The sequence below is a fragment of the Pimephales promelas genome, chromosome 6, assembly GCF_988280905.1.
Source record: "Pimephales promelas chromosome 6, fPimPro1.hap1.1, whole genome shotgun sequence".
Lineage (NCBI taxonomy): Eukaryota > Metazoa > Chordata > Actinopteri > Cypriniformes > Leuciscidae > Pimephales > Pimephales promelas.
In genome coordinates this window covers 2166083-2185997 of record NC_142774.1, presented here as the reverse complement: position 1 = coordinate 2185997, position 19915 = coordinate 2166083, and the positions used below count along the sequence as shown (strand labels likewise).

At 38.5% G+C, this 19915-nt stretch overlaps 1 protein-coding gene across 3 annotated transcripts in view; it reads left to right on the top strand.

Moving 5' to 3' along the window:
* LOC148978457 (complement C3-like) overlaps positions 1-19915 on the top strand; it is a 28606-nt gene that overhangs the window by 5842 nt on the left and 2849 nt on the right. The window contains exons 16-40 of one of the 3 annotated variants that reach the window (XM_089132665.1): positions 109-156; positions 547-661; positions 840-928; positions 1028-1170; positions 1358-1570; positions 1680-1740; positions 2159-2242; positions 3505-3708; positions 3845-3920; positions 4268-4427; positions 4952-5047; positions 6975-7131; positions 10135-10298; positions 10374-10532; positions 10746-10805; positions 11381-11471; positions 11547-11595; positions 12646-12736; positions 14605-14694; positions 16287-16392; positions 16524-16613; positions 16849-16923; positions 17006-17089; positions 17199-17337; positions 17969-18047. In XM_089132665.1, coding sequence (XP_088988791.1) covers positions 109-156; positions 547-661; positions 840-928; positions 1028-1170; positions 1358-1570; positions 1680-1740; positions 2159-2242; positions 3505-3708; positions 3845-3920; positions 4268-4427; positions 4952-5047; positions 6975-7131; positions 10135-10298; positions 10374-10532; positions 10746-10805; positions 11381-11471; positions 11547-11595; positions 12646-12736; positions 14605-14694; positions 16287-16392; positions 16524-16613; positions 16849-16923; positions 17006-17089; positions 17199-17337; positions 17969-18047 — 2723 coding nt within the window. Of the gene's footprint in view, positions 1-108; positions 157-546; positions 662-839; positions 929-1027; positions 1171-1357; positions 1571-1679; positions 1741-2158; positions 2243-3504; positions 3709-3844; positions 3921-4267; positions 4428-4951; positions 5048-6974; positions 7132-10134; positions 10299-10373; positions 10533-10745; positions 10806-11380; positions 11472-11546; positions 11596-12645; positions 12737-14604; positions 14695-16286; positions 16393-16523; positions 16614-16848; positions 16924-17005; positions 17090-17198; positions 17338-17416; positions 17466-17968; positions 18048-19915 lie in introns of those variants that run through there. The other 2 variants (XM_089132666.1, XM_089132667.1) reach the window with 2 other exon arrangements.

The following is a 19915-nucleotide window of genomic DNA, read 5'->3' as shown; positions in this document are numbered from 1 at the left end:
TGTAAGGTCGGCGCTGGAATAGCACTGCACCAAGTTCAATTGTAGTGAATTCCCTCTCACACATTAGCGTGCCATATGCTAATTTTAATCTAGCGAAATTTCCTCTAGCGCCCGAGTGTCCCTTGTTGGTTTCAAAGAGAAGACGGAGATCACTGGGTGAGAATCTGCTCTTATGATTCAACTCTTTTAACATGTTTTTAAAGTTCATCTCTGCTGTTGTTTATCTATCATTGTGGCTTGAATGGACCCTGTATTGGAATAAAGTTAACATTCTCTTGAAGACTATCACAAAATGCTAGTAATAATCCATGATCTAGGATCTACAGAGCTTGTTTAGGGACATGGTGGGAAAAAATATGAGATGGACAAATATTATGACAACACTTTTGCATTCTCTCACAAATGTACAGCGTTCATTATTGCGGTTCCATTGGGGCTTGGACCCCTAATACATTTTTACTTGACTTAAAACTCGTTTACAAACGTGATTGTTTGTCCTTTTGCTGTATTAGATCTATTTTGTCACATTTGTATCTGTTACAACAGGTGATGATGATGAAGATTATGATGATGACTATTATACAGACTCTGATGATATCATGTCACTTTCTCAGTTTCATGAGAGTTGGCTTTGGGGAGAGATCGATCTGTGTGAGAATTGGTAAGTAAGAGACTTTTAGACTAAAGCTGTGAGTTTAGCCGCGTTCACACCATAGTGACTCGTAGTAAGTAGTCTACATTATCTCATTCGACGAGAGCTTTTGATGACACGTGTGTGTGTGAGAGAGAGAGTCTGATGAGTGCTTCAACAGTCTTCTTGTATTTTCTTCATATCCCAGTCCAGCACCAGTCACAGATAAACGGATCTACCTGAAAGGCTCCATCACTACCTGGCAGATCTTGGCTGTCAGTCTGTCACCAACACTTGGTAAGATGAAGCTGCAAACGCAAGATCTGAAAAACATCCTCCTCATCATCAGGAGCTGCTGCTTTAAAACCTTCTGTGTGTCTGTGTTCCTCCTCAAAGGCATCTGTGTGGCAGAACCTGAGGAGATTATTGTTTTCAAGAGCTTATTCATTGACCTCAAGATCCCTTATTCAGCTGTGCGTGGCGAACAACTGGAAATCAAGGCCATTATTCATAACTACACACCAGGGGCTCTCAAGAAGGTAGATCTGATGAGATTAAATGTATGGTATACATTAAAACCACGTTCATCATAATAACTATTTCTGCCGGAGTCAAATCATAGACATATCAGAAATATCTTCGGTCATCACACATTTCATATTCATTTGAAATACATTTACTTTGGAGGACATTTCCTCTAGATATTGAAGAGATTTGTTTTCACAGGTGCGTGTGGACTTTATGGAGACAGAAGGTGTTTGCAGCTTTGCCAGTAAGAAAGGCAAATACACAACAAGAGTAAACATTGACGAAAACTCCAGCAAAGCGGTTTCATATGTGATTATTCCCATGACGCTGGGAAATCATGATATTGAGGTGAAAGCTGCAGCATATGGTTTTGTCCACACTGATGGAGTGAGAAAGAGCCTGAAGGTGGTGGTACGTCTGATGGCATTTCTGTCATTGTGATTTGGTCATACATTAATATAATCATCAATATACGTTTGTCTTATTTGAATAGATAAACTCTCTTTTTTTTTCCCTTTAGTCTGAGGGTGTGCTGACTCCATTACACAGATCAATAGTGGAGCTCAATCCTGTTAAGTTTGGTGAGATTTACTGTGAACCATACAATTACATCACTGTGTTAAATATACTTCCATTATACAACATTATACATCATTATAGTTCGAGTTTAGCCTGGATGCCAGCCCGAACCCCGCCCAAAACATTTTTTGGTCGGGAAGTTCGGTCTGGACTCGATCCATTATGATCGGTTCAAAATTAGTCGGGCCAGTCAAATTGCCAGGGCGGGCTTTATACGATGATGGACAGACGATCTGCAGTTATGTTATCAAAGAGCGCTTGGGTTGAACTGGTTTCTCTCAAAGATGACTGCAGCTGGAGAATTGAGATGTATAGACTACACTTTTGTGGCTACTCTTACTCACCAAAAGTGTACAACATTTTACCAATTCATTACTCTTCCTCCATCTTCCTCTTTGTTTCTCATCCCAAATTGAACAGGGGAGAAACCTATAGTTATTAAAGCTGAAATACCACCGGATCGGGTTCCAGGCACCCCTGCCAACACCTACATTTCAATTACTGGTAAGGAAAAAATGTCTTCATGAATGTTTATGATTATTTCTTAAAGGTTGTATGCATGTTTTTGTTAAAAGAGAGATGAAACTATATATGCAATCATCTGATGGCATCCATCTGTTTCTACTACTCCAGGAGTTTTGTGGGAATATTTGAAGATTGTACCACAGTAATTAATGCTCGGGCTGGTTTGTAATAATTGCAACTGCGTTCGGTATGAGGATGCTGAGGATGTTTCTTTCAAGATTTTAAGAGCACTTGTAAATGAAAACCAATGAAATGGTGTAAATGAAACCAAGATGCATTGTGATCAAAACCACATTGTGGACAGCTGGTTTTATCCACACAAATATCCCATGAATTACAGTATTCCACTTGAAATCTATTGCTTGCCACAAATGCTCACTCAAGTGAAGATTCAATTTCTTAAAATCTTTCCATGTTTTTACGGTTATGGTAGAGCGCTATTACACATCTTCTGAAAGAGTAGAGAATGTCCTGATCGAAACACATTAGAGGAAGATGCAGAAACATGCGATATCATATGTAATCATATCCATATTTTGGCCGGAGAAAATAGGAGAAAATAGGAGCCTACAGGAGAAAAGAACCAGAGAAAATGTTAGTCTGGTCTTGGGATATCTCGTCTCCTTCTTTGTTGCGCTTATATCCTCTTCTCCTGATGGCTCTCAGGTGGCTCTCATTCCCTGACTCCGCCTCCTGGCAATTGGATCCACTCCATCTCCATGACAACGCTGACAAGTGCTCGGGGAGCTTGCCACAATATGTAAAATAACACGATCATCAACATTAAACAGCATATTAATCAAAATTGCCCAAAGTTACTGAATTAAACGAGTTTTAGGACTGTGATGCTTTGGGGGTGTTGATGGACTCGATCTACTCCATCTGTGATTTATCTTTCTGAATCTGATCTGGATGTAGTCTTGACAAAAATGTGATTTTTCTCAGCTTTTTGCTTAAAACGTGAATGCATGAAGCTAGAATAAAACGTTTCTTTTTAGTTTTTTAATCTGATTTGTTTAAAAGCAGAGGGTCTGTTCTTTCTTTTGATATATTGCATGTTCAGATATTCAAACACCAAAATATTCTGAGGGCCATGAAACTTTTGTGAAAATGATCAAAAACACTGGCAGGGAAAGAGTTAAACTTAAAGAATTTGAAACGGTCTAGATACAAAACCAAATAGTATTGAGAATTTTACAATTTTACAATTTTATTCTCAGCCTGCGTTGCTTCTTTTTCAGGTGAAGATATTTCTCAGACCATTGAGCGGGCCATCAGTGGAGACCTCATGGGGCCGTTTATTGTCCAGCCCAAAGGATCTGAAGAGGAGAACATGGCCAGTATGACTCTACCTGTCATTGCCACTCATTATCTGGACAACACCAATCAGTGGGACACTGTTGGCATGGACAAGCGTAATGAAGCCATTAATCATATCAAGACAGGTCAGCAGGACACAATAGATATAGGCCTAAAGAAAATGAAATAAATTCAAAAAGCACTCTCAAAGATGATCTTTTTAAAAATGTGGAAAATATATGTAATAAATACATATTCTATCTTTATCTTTTGTGTATTAAGGTTATCGACGGCAGCTGGCTTACCGTAAATCAGATGGATCCTACGCTGCCTGGACAAACAGGCCGAGCAGCACGTGGTAAAGTCATTTTTGTTTCGTTTAATGCCTGATATATGAGTGCAGAGGAGTTGAAGGATTTCTTTAACACTTCTCGGAGACAGGCTGTTGTTCCATCATGCTTCAAGACCACCACCATCATTCCTCTGTGCTCGTTCCACCAGACTCATGAACAGTTTTATTCACGAGGCCGTCAGTAGGCTGAACTCTCTTCCACCCCGCAATTTCGATTTCTTTTTTATGTGAAGAAATTGACAATAAAGTTGACCTTGACCTTGACCTTGTCTGACATATTTTGTTATTTAACACTGTTTTAAAACTTGCAATTCATTTGATTTATTAATTTCCTTCTGTTTTGTCTGTTAAAGGCTGACTGCATATGTGGCTAAAGTCTTCACCATGGCCAATGGATACGTAGCTCTGGAGGAACATGTGATCTGCAGTGCCCTCAAGTGGCTGGTTTTCCACAAACAACTGACGGACGGCTCCTTTAAAGAGGATTCAGCTGTACTTCATGGAGAGATGGTGGTAAGTTGAATGTGGCCGGTTTGTGCACCTGTATTCAGAAAGGAATAATTCACACTGCAGATGAAATGATCCAGAACCAGGTATATTTTCTCTGTGGTTGCTGTGGTTGTAAAAAAAATATGGACGTCATGTCCATGACATCACCCGTAGGTTTTTGAAGAACATTTTTAACAGAAAAAAATATGCAAAAATGCGGGACGTGGGGGGAGCTGAGGTGCCTGTTTGCTGAAACTAAGCCAGCCTAGCTCGACGTGATCGAGTTAGCTCAGACTAAGGAGCTTAATAATGCATGCTACTGGCACAGTGAATAAATAAAATAGATAATTTAAAAGATTTTTCATGAGGGGATGTGATCCCACTTATTTTCATATTTTCTGTTACTCACACACGCCAAATTCACACCAAGATTTTCCAGCAATGTTTATTATTGTACATTAATGTGCAAATTATAATTAAATGATTACAACGCACACATAATCCGATTGTTTTTGTGATTTAGTCTGTTTATGTGTGCTTTATTTCAGGGTGACGTACAGGGAAGAGATGCTGATGCCTCTCTGACGGCCTTTGTTGTGATTGCGATACAAGAGGGCAGAGATATCTGTGCCGGATCGGTTGCTGTAAGTGAATTTGTTTCACCTCCAGTGGCGGCTCATGGGTTTTAAACGAGAGCAAGCACATTAATGATCTGGGGATCCTCTCCCGAGTATTTCTTTATTATTAACTGCTTTAAAATCCCCTTTTGGATCACTTTTAGACATAAAATGTAAAAAACGAAAATAATATGCAGCAAGAAAATATACATATAATTTCATTCACCTATCACTTGAAGAAAAATCCATCATTTTGTCCTTTTAAATGTGCATTTAAAGGAGCAAGTTAAAGGGATACTCCACCCAAAAATAGAAATTCTGTCATCATTTACTCACCCTCAAGTATGAGTTTCTTTCTTCTGCTGAACACAAAGGAAGATATTTAAGAACGATTGGAACCAAACAGTTGTGGGGCACCATTGACTATATACTATGGAAGTCAATGGTGCCCCCCAACTGTTTGGTTCCAATCGTTCTTCAAAATATCTTCCTTTGTGTTTCCCCCTGAATGTAAACGCAACTAAACCTGGATGCCACTTCCTCTTTTAGTGCTTATAGGGCACCTATTATGGAATTTACCTTTCATGTAGTGTGTAGCATAGATTTAAGTGAACAAAAACATCCTGCAAAGTTTTATATATAAAAAAGTTCAACGTAAAAAAGTTATTGTCTCTCAAAAGTAAGAGTCGAATCTGAGTCGCATTAATGAATCGTTTTTCCAATGAGTTATTTTTTTTTTGACGTCAAGACGGAAAACGATCAAATTTGCCGTGCCCACTCATTGTGACACGAAGCAGAAACGAACTATATAAATATCCTATATTGGATATTATCATCCATCCGTGTAAATCGCGGCAGCATGCAGCTTCAGGTTGGTAGTCCAATGCATTGTTGTATCATTTATGGACCCTTGTGAAAAAGTTAATCTAAAGAAATGTTTTTGTGAAATCATACTGGTAACAACATAAATTAAAACTGCAAGCATCATTTAACGGGGTTCAAGCATTTAAGGCCATAAGGCAATTTAGTTTGAGTTTTATTTTAGGATTTATAGGCTTTTGAGTGTTTTTTGCCATACCCATTTTCTAAATGATCCTGTTATAGCTACCCAAAGGGTAAACTTTTTTGACAATTATTGATCTAGAGAGTCCACATAATTGTACTTGTAACCCCTACACCCGGGTCCTACTCGCCCCGCTCCGAGCGGGCCTCGAACCCGGTCTCTGGCGTGAGAGTCGGGCGTTTTAGCAAGGAGGCTAAAGACTGCAGCCTCTAGCGTCTGTCGCTAGAGCGCCTATTGAGATCGGGAAGTGAGGTTTACTCGCACAGCAACTACTAGCTGGCCTCCGTTACATACTGCACTGGATTGGTTATGATCCGGCAAAAAACCTAGGACTAGATTGCAAAAGTATGTTTTTAACATAATCACAAGTATTTAATGAACAAATTGATTGAAAGCAGTGGTTCTTGAGGCAAAGTTGTTCAGTATGAGGAGACCTATCAAATGATATGCATCACATGATTACAGAGTCGTAAAACTCGTTAAATGTAAAATGAGTCGAACATGGCCACCGAGTTTAATTCCGATCGTCCTCCGCTGACCTTATCTAATAGGTGCACAAACTTCATTGGGTGGTGGCGGCCATGTTTTTTGAGATACGCCAGTGTCCTCATAGACATACAAGGCACCTTGAACAAAGGTACTGCATACCAATTTCCAAGTCAATCGGACTAACGGTCAGACGGTCATAGGTCTTTTTATGTTCTTTTCATCTTATAGCGCCACCTAGTGGTCAATCTTCACGATTATTTTACTGTGACCTCAGATTGAACGGAGCACTTCGTGCTTGAACCCCTAATTAACCTTGAAGAGTTAAGCTAAACATTCTTAGATCTACATCATCCTACAACATACAGTACACCATAATTGGCTCTTTTACACACACTTTTATAGAGTCTGGATGAAAGTATCAAGAAGGCTGTTGCATTCTTAGAAGGTCGACTTCCACAACTGACCAATCCTTACGCTGTTGCGATGACGTCCTACGCCATGGCCAATTCAGAAAAACTCAATAAAGACATCTTGATGAGGCATTCCACACAAGGAGAAGGTCAGTCACACCAACACGTCAACAATTTGTTTTTCTTTTTCTTAATACAACATCCAACGATAAAACAAACCCAAGTGGAAGTTCTGAAATAATTATGTAAGTATTGGTTTGTAATAATAGCTGCGTCCCAGATAGCATCATTGTTTTGGCCCAGATCCGGCCCACATCTGGCACACATGGAAAGATGATCTGGCCCACATGCAGCGTGGAATGACGACACTTGGGTGGCCCACTCCTGGGAGTTTTTTACCATGCTGGTACCATTGTAGCAAGGTACTTTTGATTGTCACCATTGCTGAGATTCATACACTGATTGTTGATGTGTCTGTGTGTGTCATAGCTTTTTAATGTGCGTGTTTGTTAAAATCTTCTAACTGATTGTTATAATATTGCTGGATCTCATGCTGCAGTAACACAGGGTTTATGATATGAATATATTAATGGTACAATTAGTGATGGGAAGTTCGGTTCTCTTCCCTTTCAGACAGTTTGTTTCAATGAACCGGTTCACAAAAAAAACGTTCACCAGTTCTTTTACGTCCTCACATAATCAACTTAGAAATTAAATGAGCTGTTCCTGAAAATAATGTTTTAGTATAATAGTAAATGTTTAGTTTGACAGTTTTACAATCCAATCATTGTGTTTCCAATATTTTAAATAATGCAGTGATAAGACAGTTATTATGTGATAAACATGTTTCCAACATGTTTTATTTTGTTACACTTACTGATGTTCAACAAAATACGCAAGAAACATGCATTTCGTCCCTCCGACAAAATTGCATGCATGCTCAGCTCATCGGTTCTCAGTATGTTGAATGTGTTCAAAAGAAACAGTTCTCAGTTCTGTACTAGTCATCCGAGAACTGCTGTACCTGTACGTTCAGTAGTGGATGCATGCTCAGTATTAGATGCTCGTGCTCATGATTTCTCTCAGCACAATATGTACTCTGGCATATTGGTTTATTTTGAGTCGGAGGGACTGTCATGTCTGAAAGTGAGTAGGCTAACTTTAGTAACTTGTGGATCAGCGCTGACTCGAGACGCAAACTGTTTTGAACGATTCAGTCCGCTTTATTGTACTGGTTCGACCGGTCCACTAAAAAGAACCGATCCAAGAGAACGATTCGTTCACAAATAGAACACAATTATTAGTAGAACAATTGTTAGATTCAAAAGACATCAGTGAATCATGATTATTAAACTATCAGCATCTGATCTCGCTTCACTTAAGCTGCAAAGAAAGCTTTAAAGGTCCCCTGACATGGGGTTATTTTATTATTTTATAATGTTTCCTGGGTTGCCCTTATAATGTTAGTATGTTTTTTTAGATCAGAAATAGTCATAATTTATAAATAAAAGGCATTTTTCCTAGCCTGATTTTAGCCTCTGCTGTTTGAAGGGGCGTGTCTGCTGTGTGTAACCGGCCTCTGCTGTGATTGGCTGACATTGCTTGCATGTGAAATAGCTTCATATTACATGTGAAACTCTCTCGGATACTTTTACTACAGCTATTATACGTTTTTACTATTACAGATATCGAGATTACTGAATCGTGAGAAGTTTTTTTTTTAGATTCTCATCACATAAAATGTTGCTGTGATGAGCATTGAGCAGATGTCTGTCGATCGCGAGCATGAAGATCTTATTATATAACGCAGTTTCTGCACTCTCTGCTTTCACCAATGCAGACCCGATGATGTACATACAGTAAGAGCTTCGTTGTGCAGTGTAACGCAGTTTCTGTTCTCTCTAAAGCCCGAAACTCGTCCGCTCTCGTCGAGGTTAAAAGCTGCACTTGAACTCACAGAGAAAACTACCGGCGACTGTCAGCTATAATGTGCGTTCTGCGCCTGCGTTTAATGAGCCAACTGTCTATTTCTGCAGATATATTAGTCTATATTCGTCATTCAAAAGGGGAAAACCGACGCTGCCGGCTGCACATACACACAACGTAAACAGTTTTACCGTTTAGAATATCAATCCTGCTAAACACTTTCTTTTAATAAGATTACATTCATCCTACTTAAAGAAACGATGTGAAGTTGATATTTTAGAAATGGGGCTTGACTTGCTGATGCGTGTTCGTACTTCCTGTTCCTAGCTCGTTTTCTCATGGTCGGGCCAAATTCTCTGGGCAGGCAAAGCAGAGAAAGGGGAGTAACCTTTCCCCCGTATGACGTCATATAGGGGAGATTCTCGATCAGCGCGTCTGAGATGCAGACGGATGGTAAGAAAAGAGAAAAATAACCAAAGCTCGGTTTACACCGATTGAAAATTCTAGACACGAGGGGACCAAATACAGTCTAGGGGAACTCATATCAATGTTAAAAAACCTTTGAAAATGAAAATTTCATGTCAGGGGGCCTTTAACAAATACACTGTCACAACAGCCAATAAAGATGAAAGATGGAATAATGGAAACACTCATCACTGTTATGGTGACTTCAAATGAAACAGAGTTAAACCTCTGTTAATTCTCAATAAAATCTTCTGTAGAAGTCTGACAGACATAAAGTCAGTCTGGTTAGTAATAAGTGAAGCTGTTTAATCCTCGTCTGCTGAGATCTTCAGATTTAATGTCTTCTCTTCAGGTGATATCATCTAAGACCGTGTCTAAAGTCAGGTGTAGTTCTTGTGTTTCTGCTCGTCTCTTTTTCTGTTCTCTTCTTTCCTTCAGTGATTCTCAGGCGTATTAATGAAATGACTCCATATTTAATATACACAGATTTTGTGGCTCAGATAAAGTCCAGTTGTGGTTTATTTCTTTGCTCTTGGCTGACATGTGGCATTGCTATGGCCTGCTTGTGGCCCAGGAGTGGGCCACCCAAGAGCCGTCATTCCACGCTGCATGTGGACCAGATCATCTTTCCACGTGTGCCAGATCTGGGACGTCAAAATGTTGCTTTGTTGGGTGTTGGTGTCAAAAAAACAATAATGTATTGAATAGAGAGGCAACAGCAACATTGTCCTGTTTCTATTCCCGCTTTGTGTTTGAATCAGGCGGTAGGTTTTGGACTGTCGCTGGACAGCGTCATCACTCTCTGGAGGCGACGGCCTATGCTGTGCTGGCGCTCGTGAAGGCCAAAGAGTTTGATAAAGCAGGAGAAGCAGTTTACTGGCTGCGTTCACAACAGTCCCATTATGGAGGATCTGGCACCACACAGGTACACTTACATCTCATCATCTGACTGATAAACTGTGACAAAAAGCAACTTTGAATGCTTTTCTGTCCTTTCCAGTCGACCATCATGGTGTTCCAGGCTGTGGCAGAGTATCGCACACAGGTGAAGGACCGACAAAACTTCAATATGGACGTGCAGCTGTCAGTGGCAGGAAAAAGCAGACCAGTCAAATGGACCATTACAAGAGACAATGTGCATCTTACACGATCAGACAAGGTGAGGATAAAACCAATCGACCTGCTTCAAAATGTGCGTTGCTCATGTCAGTTTGATGTTTTTGTTTTATCATCGTAAGTGTGGAGTTTTGTTATTTGTCATCATATTTAATTATCTAAATCAAAAGTGATGTGTATGGTCAATCAAATTTTCAGGTTTCTCTTTTACATCGTGGATTTGATTAATCTGACAATATCTGCATTCACTCCACAGGTGGAGATCAACGAGGACTTCAATGTGACGGCTAGAGGAACTGGAACAGCCACTCTCTCAGTGAGTGTTCATGAGCGTTCATTCATTCAGTAGCAAGTTCAAGTTTACTTTATTTATATAGCACATTTAACACAGTCGCAGACTGACCAAATTGCTTCACAACAAAAGAAACAAAGGAAGAAAAAAGAATAACATAAAATAAAAATATCGAGTGAACACAGTCCACTCTCAAGCAGGCAGTGTCTGTTCCATCAGATTTCCAGAGAGCAATAAACAATCCTAAAATGCCTAATATGCCAGAGAAAACAAATGGGTTGAAAATGGACAAACTCGGAGCCAATCGAATTTCCACAGGCAGCTCATTCCAGAGGCGGGGACCGATTACTAAAAAGGCACGGTCACCTCTGCGTTTAAGTCTCGAATGTGGAATTAGAAGAAGATTCTGATCTCCAGATCGGGGATATACTGATGCAGCAGGTCAGAAAGGTAGCCAGGTGCTTGAAAGTGCAAAGATTTTAAAACAAATAGAAGAATTTAAAAATGAATTCTAAATTGCACTGGCAGCCAATGAAGGGTCTGAAGTAGCAAGATTAAAGCGTTTGAACATCTAATCTGAGACGTGCTGCTCGTTTCAGGTTTTGACGCTGTACTACGCCAGACCTGTTGAGAAGAAGTCTGACTGTACATCCTTTGATCTGACTGTTCAAATGGAAAAAGACAATGCAAGTTAGTACCCCCAAATATACCTTTTATGTGTTGAAACTTCTTTCCCTTTCTCAATTACTTATTTTTCTCTTTTAGAAAAACAAGAAGGAGCCATTGAATCGTACAAGTTCACTATGGACTTCATGTATGTGAACACATCTCCTAATTTTTATGCCAAGAAAACCTTTTTATTTGTAATTAATTAGCATGTGCTTATTTAGGCTGTTTTCACACTTGGCATGTTTACTTGGTCAGAGCTCGAGTTTAATCCTTAACTATCTTACAGACTTCCGTTTCTCCAGCGGAGACTCAAATTTCACTGTGTTCTGATGCAGAAGCAACTTGTTCTTCAAAGACACATAATTCAGAGACAAGCAGCTCTGTTTTATACTACAATAAAATAATTCTGACATCAAGTGGACTTTTGGTGGTTCACACCAAAAGCTCTAATGTGAAAGCAGTCTTAAACACAGAATCAGAGTTGTATAAAGTAGAAGTAGAAGTAGAGAAAAAGTAGAAGTCCTGCCATGTGTTTATTCCAGCCATGAACTGATTGACAGTTGATTTCAGCTGATTTCTGTCTCCTGACTGGACTTAGAATCAAACAAAATTATAGGACAATTCAGCATAACTTATTCATGTTGCAATGCATGCTGGGTGTTTTGTACTAGACTGGTACACAGCTTGTATTGCAGAAAAGTACTTTTGATTGTCACCATTGTTGGGATTCATACATTGATTGTTAATGACTGTGTGTGTCATCAGAAATGGACTGTTTTGCTGTTTTGTTAAGGTCTACTAACTTATTGTTGTAATATTGCTGGGTCTCGGGACAGTGCAGTAACATGTTTTGTGAAAATAAATTAATTTGACAAAATAATTATTAAATTAAATATAATTAAAAATAAAAATAAATAAATATCTAATTGAATCAGGCTATTTCATGATGATTACAAAATCATCACCATGTAACCAATCTCCTGGATTTGTTTATTAGCAGTTTTTCAGCCAGGAGACAGAAATCAGCTGAAATCAACTGTCAATCATTTCATGGCTGGAATAAACACATGGCAGGACTTCTACTTTCTCTCTACTTCTACTTCTACTATATACACGTCTGCACAGAATCAGTTGGAGGAAAACTTAGAACTATGAAACCTGTTAATAATATTTGCTCTTGATATGTCCTTCACAGCTATAAAAATGATAAAACCATTGCCACCATGACAATTCTGGACATTGGCATACCGACAGGATTTATTGTGGAAAACAAAGATCTTCAAGAGGTATTGTGCTGATTTTACCGTAAATAACACCGTTTTTTTTTTATAGTGCATTTATGCCTCATATTTGTTTAGCAATGAGCAGTGTTGGGGAGTAACATGTAACAGAGTTATGTGATTTAACAACAAAAAAAATGTAACTCTAATCAGTTAAAATTACTGAGAACTAGGGCTGTCAATGAATAATCTAAATTCAAATATATATTCAAATAGTTTTAAAAAACAGAACTTCGAAGGTGAAAATTAATATTTGAATGTGGAAAAACACGCCCGCGGTAGCAGAGACGCCGCGGCTGTCTGCTTTACAAGTGGCAAAATTCTGAAGCTTAAAATGTATAAAGCATTTTCCAGCTGCACAGATAGCACAATGAGTGTCTGGCTCATGCACTGGCTGTGCTGTGGCAATTGCACATCCAATGGCGTGGGCACCTCCAACATGTGCTCCAACAAGCTAGCATTACAAAAATCTATCAAAATCTAAAGCTAATGAATTAAGGGTCAAGAGCCCAACTAAAGCAAACACCGATCACCGTAATGGTGACTTAAAAATAGCCCTACCGGTTTTCTTCTTCAGTGACTCTGCTTGTTAACATCAGGTGTCTTCGATAATGCTCAATCATCACTCAATTATTCACTTAATTATCTCATTAAAGGAGAACTCCGGCGAACAATGAACCTTTGGTCTAATAAAACATCGGTACACAGTCAACCGTTCTCTGAGATTTGTTTTCATGATAATCGAATGTAAAGAGTTTTATCTCTAAAAACTGTTAAGCGTATAATGCTAGCCATGGGGGCATTGACTTAGTAAAGAGAAATCGCTAGTTTATACCACTAACAAGGCTCAAAATAGCCCCACGCTAACGCAGTAACTTAATGAGGCTCCATACATACAAAACGAAGCATTGAGAACTTTGTAAGTGTACAGACCGTTTAATAAGAAGATACTTTATGAAGACAGTTCACTTCGCGTATACAGACAGGAGCCATCTTAAAAAATAGTCTTGATAAGTCGATCCCCGAACGCCGTGCTGAGTGATCTGAACTGTATGAAGTTCAGCGAACTTCTGAACTGTATGAGCGGCGTTCGGGGATCGATTTTACGAGACTATTTCTCCTTTAACTTTTACACTGCTTCAGTGTTCATTTAACACTCTGCTCGGAGTTTATATAATTCACACTTTTAAGTGTTAATTTGATACTGGGGATTTTGCTGTGTATAGGATGTAGATTTTTACATAAATAAAGTAATTGAAATAATTACACTACTTATTACATTGTAAATAGAATAACTTTTTTATCTGTAACCTATTACATTTTCAAAGTTACCTTCGCAACACTGGCAATGAGTAAATGACTCCATTCATTCTGAACCTCACTAGCCCTGGGCAGGTCTACCTTTTTTATGTAACCAACAATAAAAAGTGCTTAAATTATTATTTTTTTAATTCAATCGGTTCACTCTGAGCAAAATCAGTATTTTAACGTTTTTGTTCATGCATTCCTTCTGTATTATTACCATTCCTTTTTTTGCCTGTACTTTATTCATAGGAGTAATAGGCTAATAATTATTTTTCTTTACTCAAACGTGAGTCTTCTGGTATTTGTCATCTTTGCTTTCAACCAGTTATATAAAAAAATAAATAAGGTTATGTAGACAATTACCCATTGCACTTTTAACACTGTTATTTTCATATTTTATTACTTTGAAGTTGCTTTGAAACAGTCTGTTTTGTATAAAGCCGCAATATAGAAATAAATGTGACTTCTACTTGACTGTGCATGTGGAGCATCTAACATATACAAACAGGTCATAAAGTATTTTGATCATATCATGTAATGATTTTTATTTCTCATTTTCATGCTCTCAGTTGTCCACAGGGAAGGAGAGATACATTCAGAAATATGAAAAGAATAAAGTGCTGTCAGAGCGAGGATCCCTCATCCTCTATTTAGATAAGGTATTTCAGCCACTGTTGCTAACAAATTTTTGGAAGAAGTTGCTAGAGGCAGGTCATTTGTTGCTAAAAGCTGTAAAAATATGTTGTCATTGTGTGATGACATCATTACATAATGATGTAAAACTGCATCATTATGTAGAATCGCTGTGTTCGAAATACTTCCCTAAAATAATTTATATATAGTGTGCAAAAAAGTAGTGTCAGAATTCATAGTATTCGAAAAACAGTAGAAGAAAAGGCCCTGGATTATGGTGGGCCGGAATGTCCAAAAATAGGACTATGACTAATGACTTCCTGGGAAGTCACTTCTGCATAGACACTAGCTACTGAAAATCCCCATTGATAGGCCGTCAGTGGATCTATATACTCACTCTCCTCAGCTGGCTACTCACTTTAATCAGTGAGCGACTCAGCTGTCGACTTAGTATCCTCACACAGCGAGCGACTCACTTTCCTCAACTGGAGACTCACTTTCCTCAGCGAGCGATTAACTCTCCTAAGCGAGAGACTCACTTTCCTCAGCGAGCGATTAACTCTCCCTGAAACCTGCGTATGTCACGAAGTGCGGAACATCCAATAGGAAAATTCAACTGCAGTAGCCACCGTTCAACCTGAAGAGGGCAGCACTAATACGTTTTATACTATATATTGTAGAAATAAAACACTTTATACAGAATTGTCAAAAAAGTTACTCGAATCAATAATTGGTATTAATAAAGATCCATTCTTACAGATCATTAACTAAAAAAAGTTGGTTTAGGGTTTACCCAGATAGCAAACTGACATCGAAACAACGTTGATCTGACATTGTTTTGCTCATCGAATTAACGTTGAACCAACGTCAGACGCGTCATTCTTTCAAAACTAACGGAAAATCAACGCGTTGTTTCAACGTTATGAAAGCAAACCAATTTTCGATTTTCATTTAGCTTTGAAGAATGCCGCGTCTGACGTTGGTTCAACGTTAATTCGATGAGCAAAATCAACGTTGTTTCAATTTCATGAGAGACGTTGTTTCCACGTTGATTCAATGTCAGTTTGCTGTCTGGGTAGTTACTCTTTAACTCTCCTAAGCGAGAGACGTCACCCATAGAAATAAAGCGGAGCGTGGCGCGACAGAAGTATCACACAGACAAGTGGATCCGCACCCTGAGGAAGTGAGTCGCTTGCTGCGTGAGGAGAAAAGTGAGTTTCCAGCTGAGAAAAGTGAGTCCCCACATTAGGAGAGTGAGTCGCTCGCTGAGAAAAGTGAGTTGCTATAGATCCACCGCCGGCCTATCAATGGGGATTCTCAGTTGCTAATAGTAAAGTGACTTCCCAGGAGAAGTCATCAGTCCTATTTTTACACTTTAGCATTTTTTATTTAAAGCTCATGAGAAAGTACATATGCAATGTACGTATAGCTTATGACTGTTATGAATTTACATTTTATTTTGTTTTCTGTCAACAATGCCACATGCAACTGTCTTTGCATTGTAAATACAGCTATTTATTTTTTATTTTATTCAAATTATTTGTTGCTTGGACATGCAGTTTCCAGTGTAAAATATCATATGTAATAATAAATATGCTTTGCTTTTTTGTATTATTAGGTTTTAGGTGTAGAAAAACAAACAATTTCTTTCAGAATGCACAAGATCCTTAATGTGGGTCTGCTTCAACCTGCCGCTGTCACAATATATGAATATTACTCACCAGGTGAGTTATTGTTGCACGTACATAAACACATAAACATACTTCTGCATAGTTAAACTGGTGCTCTCAAATGAACATGGTTATTATTGTTATTAATGCCACTCCTTTTTTTATTATAAACCTGTGTGTTTCAGATACTCGTTGTACAAAGTTCTACCACCCTTATAGGGCACATGGCGCTCTATACAGACTGTGCAAGGGAGATTGGTGCCAGTGTGCAGAAGGTATAGTATTAATTTATGTGTCTTTCAGCAGATACGTTCATTCAAAGCAACTAATAAATGAGAAACATCACACGCATTTCACCATTAAAGCCAAATAGTCTGTAATGAAACAGTTTAAACGGTCTTTTACATCATTAAAAATGCACATCTGCAGATGGGGAATTTTTTGGGGGTCTGTTATTATGAATGTATTTGTTTTTGAAGAAATATCACACAATCTAATCTCATAACACAGAAAACTGCCCTTTCCAAAAGTATCAGGTCAGAATGCAGTGTTTTAATGGAGCCCATGAATCCGGCATGGATTATGGTAAGCATGTTATTCTTCCTCAGTCATTGAGATCCACTCTCAGATCTGATGCTGATAACAATATAACTCATATCATTGACAGTTTATAAAGTTAAGGTATTGGATATGGATCTGGTACAGGACTCTGCCATCTACGACATGAAGGTGGAGCGAGCGCTGAAAGAAGGTGCGGTTCATTACTACCATATTATGTCCATCAACATATATTAAAATACATGTATTTAGAGCATGTAACTCTTGAACTGTGGCTGACGTTTGGATGTCCCGGTATGTAGGCACTGATGATAAAAAAGTTGAGGGGAAAGTAAGACCATTTTTGGCTCGTCCCGGTTTCAGAGAACATTTGAGATTGGAACAAGGCAAGTCGTACCTCATCATGGGCAAATCCACTGACCTGTCACGGGTAGGAGGAAGGTAAATGTTTTTACTTCTTACATGATTTAGCTTTTGCACAGACGGACACACTCCAGATAACAACATTGTTTCTGCCCAGATCTGGCCCACATCTGGCACATGTGGAAAGATGATCTGGTCCACATGCAGCGTGGAATGACGGCCCTTGGGTGGCCCACTCCTGTTCGCCAGATCTGGGCCACAAGCAGGCCATAGCAATGCCACATGTCAGCCAAGAGCAAAGAAATAAACCAGAACTGGACTTTATCTGAGCCACAAAATCTGTGTAAATTAAACATCCTTAATAAGTTTTATTTTTTTAATTAACATTAAAAACCTAGAGTCAAACTTCCCTACTAATATAACACTGATCACAATAATGGCAACCAAACATTTTCAATAAAGCCTCAACATCTAATCCTCAGTGAGGTTCTTTTTGAGAATTATCAATGAGAATTATCAAAATTTCCACATTTTTTAACATTTTTTACATGTGCAAAAGTTATGTTGATTCAATGCGCTTAACATTGACTCAATTACACTTATTTAACATGGTTCCGATGGTTGCTTGCTATAGTATTTCACCTGTGTATTTAATTTCCATTAATGGTTGATTATACCATGTTATGCATGTGTTTTCTGTTGTTTTAAGTCTTAAATACATCTTGGGAGAGCTGACCTGGATTGAATACTGGCCCACAAGAGAGGAAAGCCGAATTCCAGAATACTCGGTGCTGTTGACCATCATTACTGAACTATTCAGCAAATACCCTGGTGTTCAATAACTCTGTGTTCACAGGGGAACCACAAGTAGGGTGTTTAAGTAACACTGAAACAGTCTTCGATTTAATTAGATAAAATTAAGTGAATGAATGATGGGTTTTTGATTGTGGAAGACATCTGATGATATAGAGCAGAATCATGCTAAAACACAACCAACACTATCAGATCACACTTTTCTTTGTTCATTTGACTGTTACAAATCAATAACAGCAGACAAACTATATTTAATGTGAAAGTGTAAGGGTCAAGAGCCCAACTAAAGCAAACACTGATCTCCATAATGGTGACTTACAATTTTAGATTTTCTCCTTCAGTGATTCTCCTTGTGATCATCAGGTGTCTTCAATAATCCTCAATCATCACTAAATTAATCACTTAATTATCTCATTAACTTTAACCCCCTGAGCCCGACGGCGTCGTCGACGATGCCACACGTCACCTCCGATAAATGTTTACATAACTCGATGACAGATTTATCGATTTTCTTACCGTTTTTTCCAGCAGAAAGCTAACGAGCTAGCCATCACGGGGGTGTCTTTCGGGTCTTTCTAGCCTTTACAGAAGGTTTATCTATCCAGCCTGGAACTTGTGCTTCCTTTCAGAGGTTTTCAGCAATAAATCCAAACGCTTTATGTCAAACTTTGATAATCTTGAAGCCCATAATTCATAAATATTCGGTCATTTTTGCCGCTAGCTCGATGCTAGCGGACATCCTGGATATCACGTGATGTTTTCACGTGATGGTTTTTGACCAATTACAGGCTGATCCGTTGTAAACATTGGTGTGCGTCATTACGCATGAACCAAGCGCTGATATAGTGTAGAGAGATAGAGAGACTCACGGAGACGCGCGATTCACAGAGAAACACAGCGAAATGGACGTAAATAAAGCGCTGGTCTATTTTGGTGCATTGCAGGATGATGGATTTTCAGGAGAACAGAGCTTTTTGACAGATGAGGAACTAGATTACCAGGATAGACCCAGCTGAAGTGCCATTTATTTATTTACTGTAAAAAAGTATTATAGTAGTATAAATGTATTATAAAAGAATAAAAAGAACATAATAAATAAAAGAATAAATAAAATAGAAATGCAAAACCTGTGATGTGGCCCTCTGTGTGATTGCTGATAGGAACTGTTTTGAGGCTTGGCACCAGTGAATTTCATGAGGCCCCAAACGCCTGGACTTCTTTTGGAAAAATGTCAATAGTTTTTGTTCTGTACAAGTTATAATGTTTATTCCTGTGCTCCAGGACTCCAAAGACATGAACAAACTATTTTCCAGAGGAAAATTGCTTAGCTTTTATTTATTTGTGTGTGATTTCAATAAATAATTGAGTGATTCCATTTCCGATTTATTTTTTCATTTGTCTTTATGGTCCCATAACTTATTTTACATTCAGGTGACATCAATGTAACACAAATATGCTGAAAGTTCAATTTGTCCTGAAAAAAAAAGAGGTGTGTCAATTGTCTGTTCACCAAAGGGTTGATATTTTACAAGCTTTTTTAGTAAATGACACCAGACGGAAAATTTATTGTAAAAATACCCTTAGGTCTCAGAGGGTTAACACTCATATCTTCCATCTGAAAGCAGGTGAAGGTGATTTACTACTAATCAAGGAACCGGCTTTACTGAAGAGATGCGCTTAACAATGTCATGTGATATATATCACCCAGCCCATCTCAGAGTAGCACGTGTTGGTTATAAATTAATCACATAATTATCTCATTAACTTTACACTGCTTCAGTGTTACTTTTAACACCCTGCTAGTGGTTCCCGAGCAATGTTAATTCAACACAGAATTTACTGT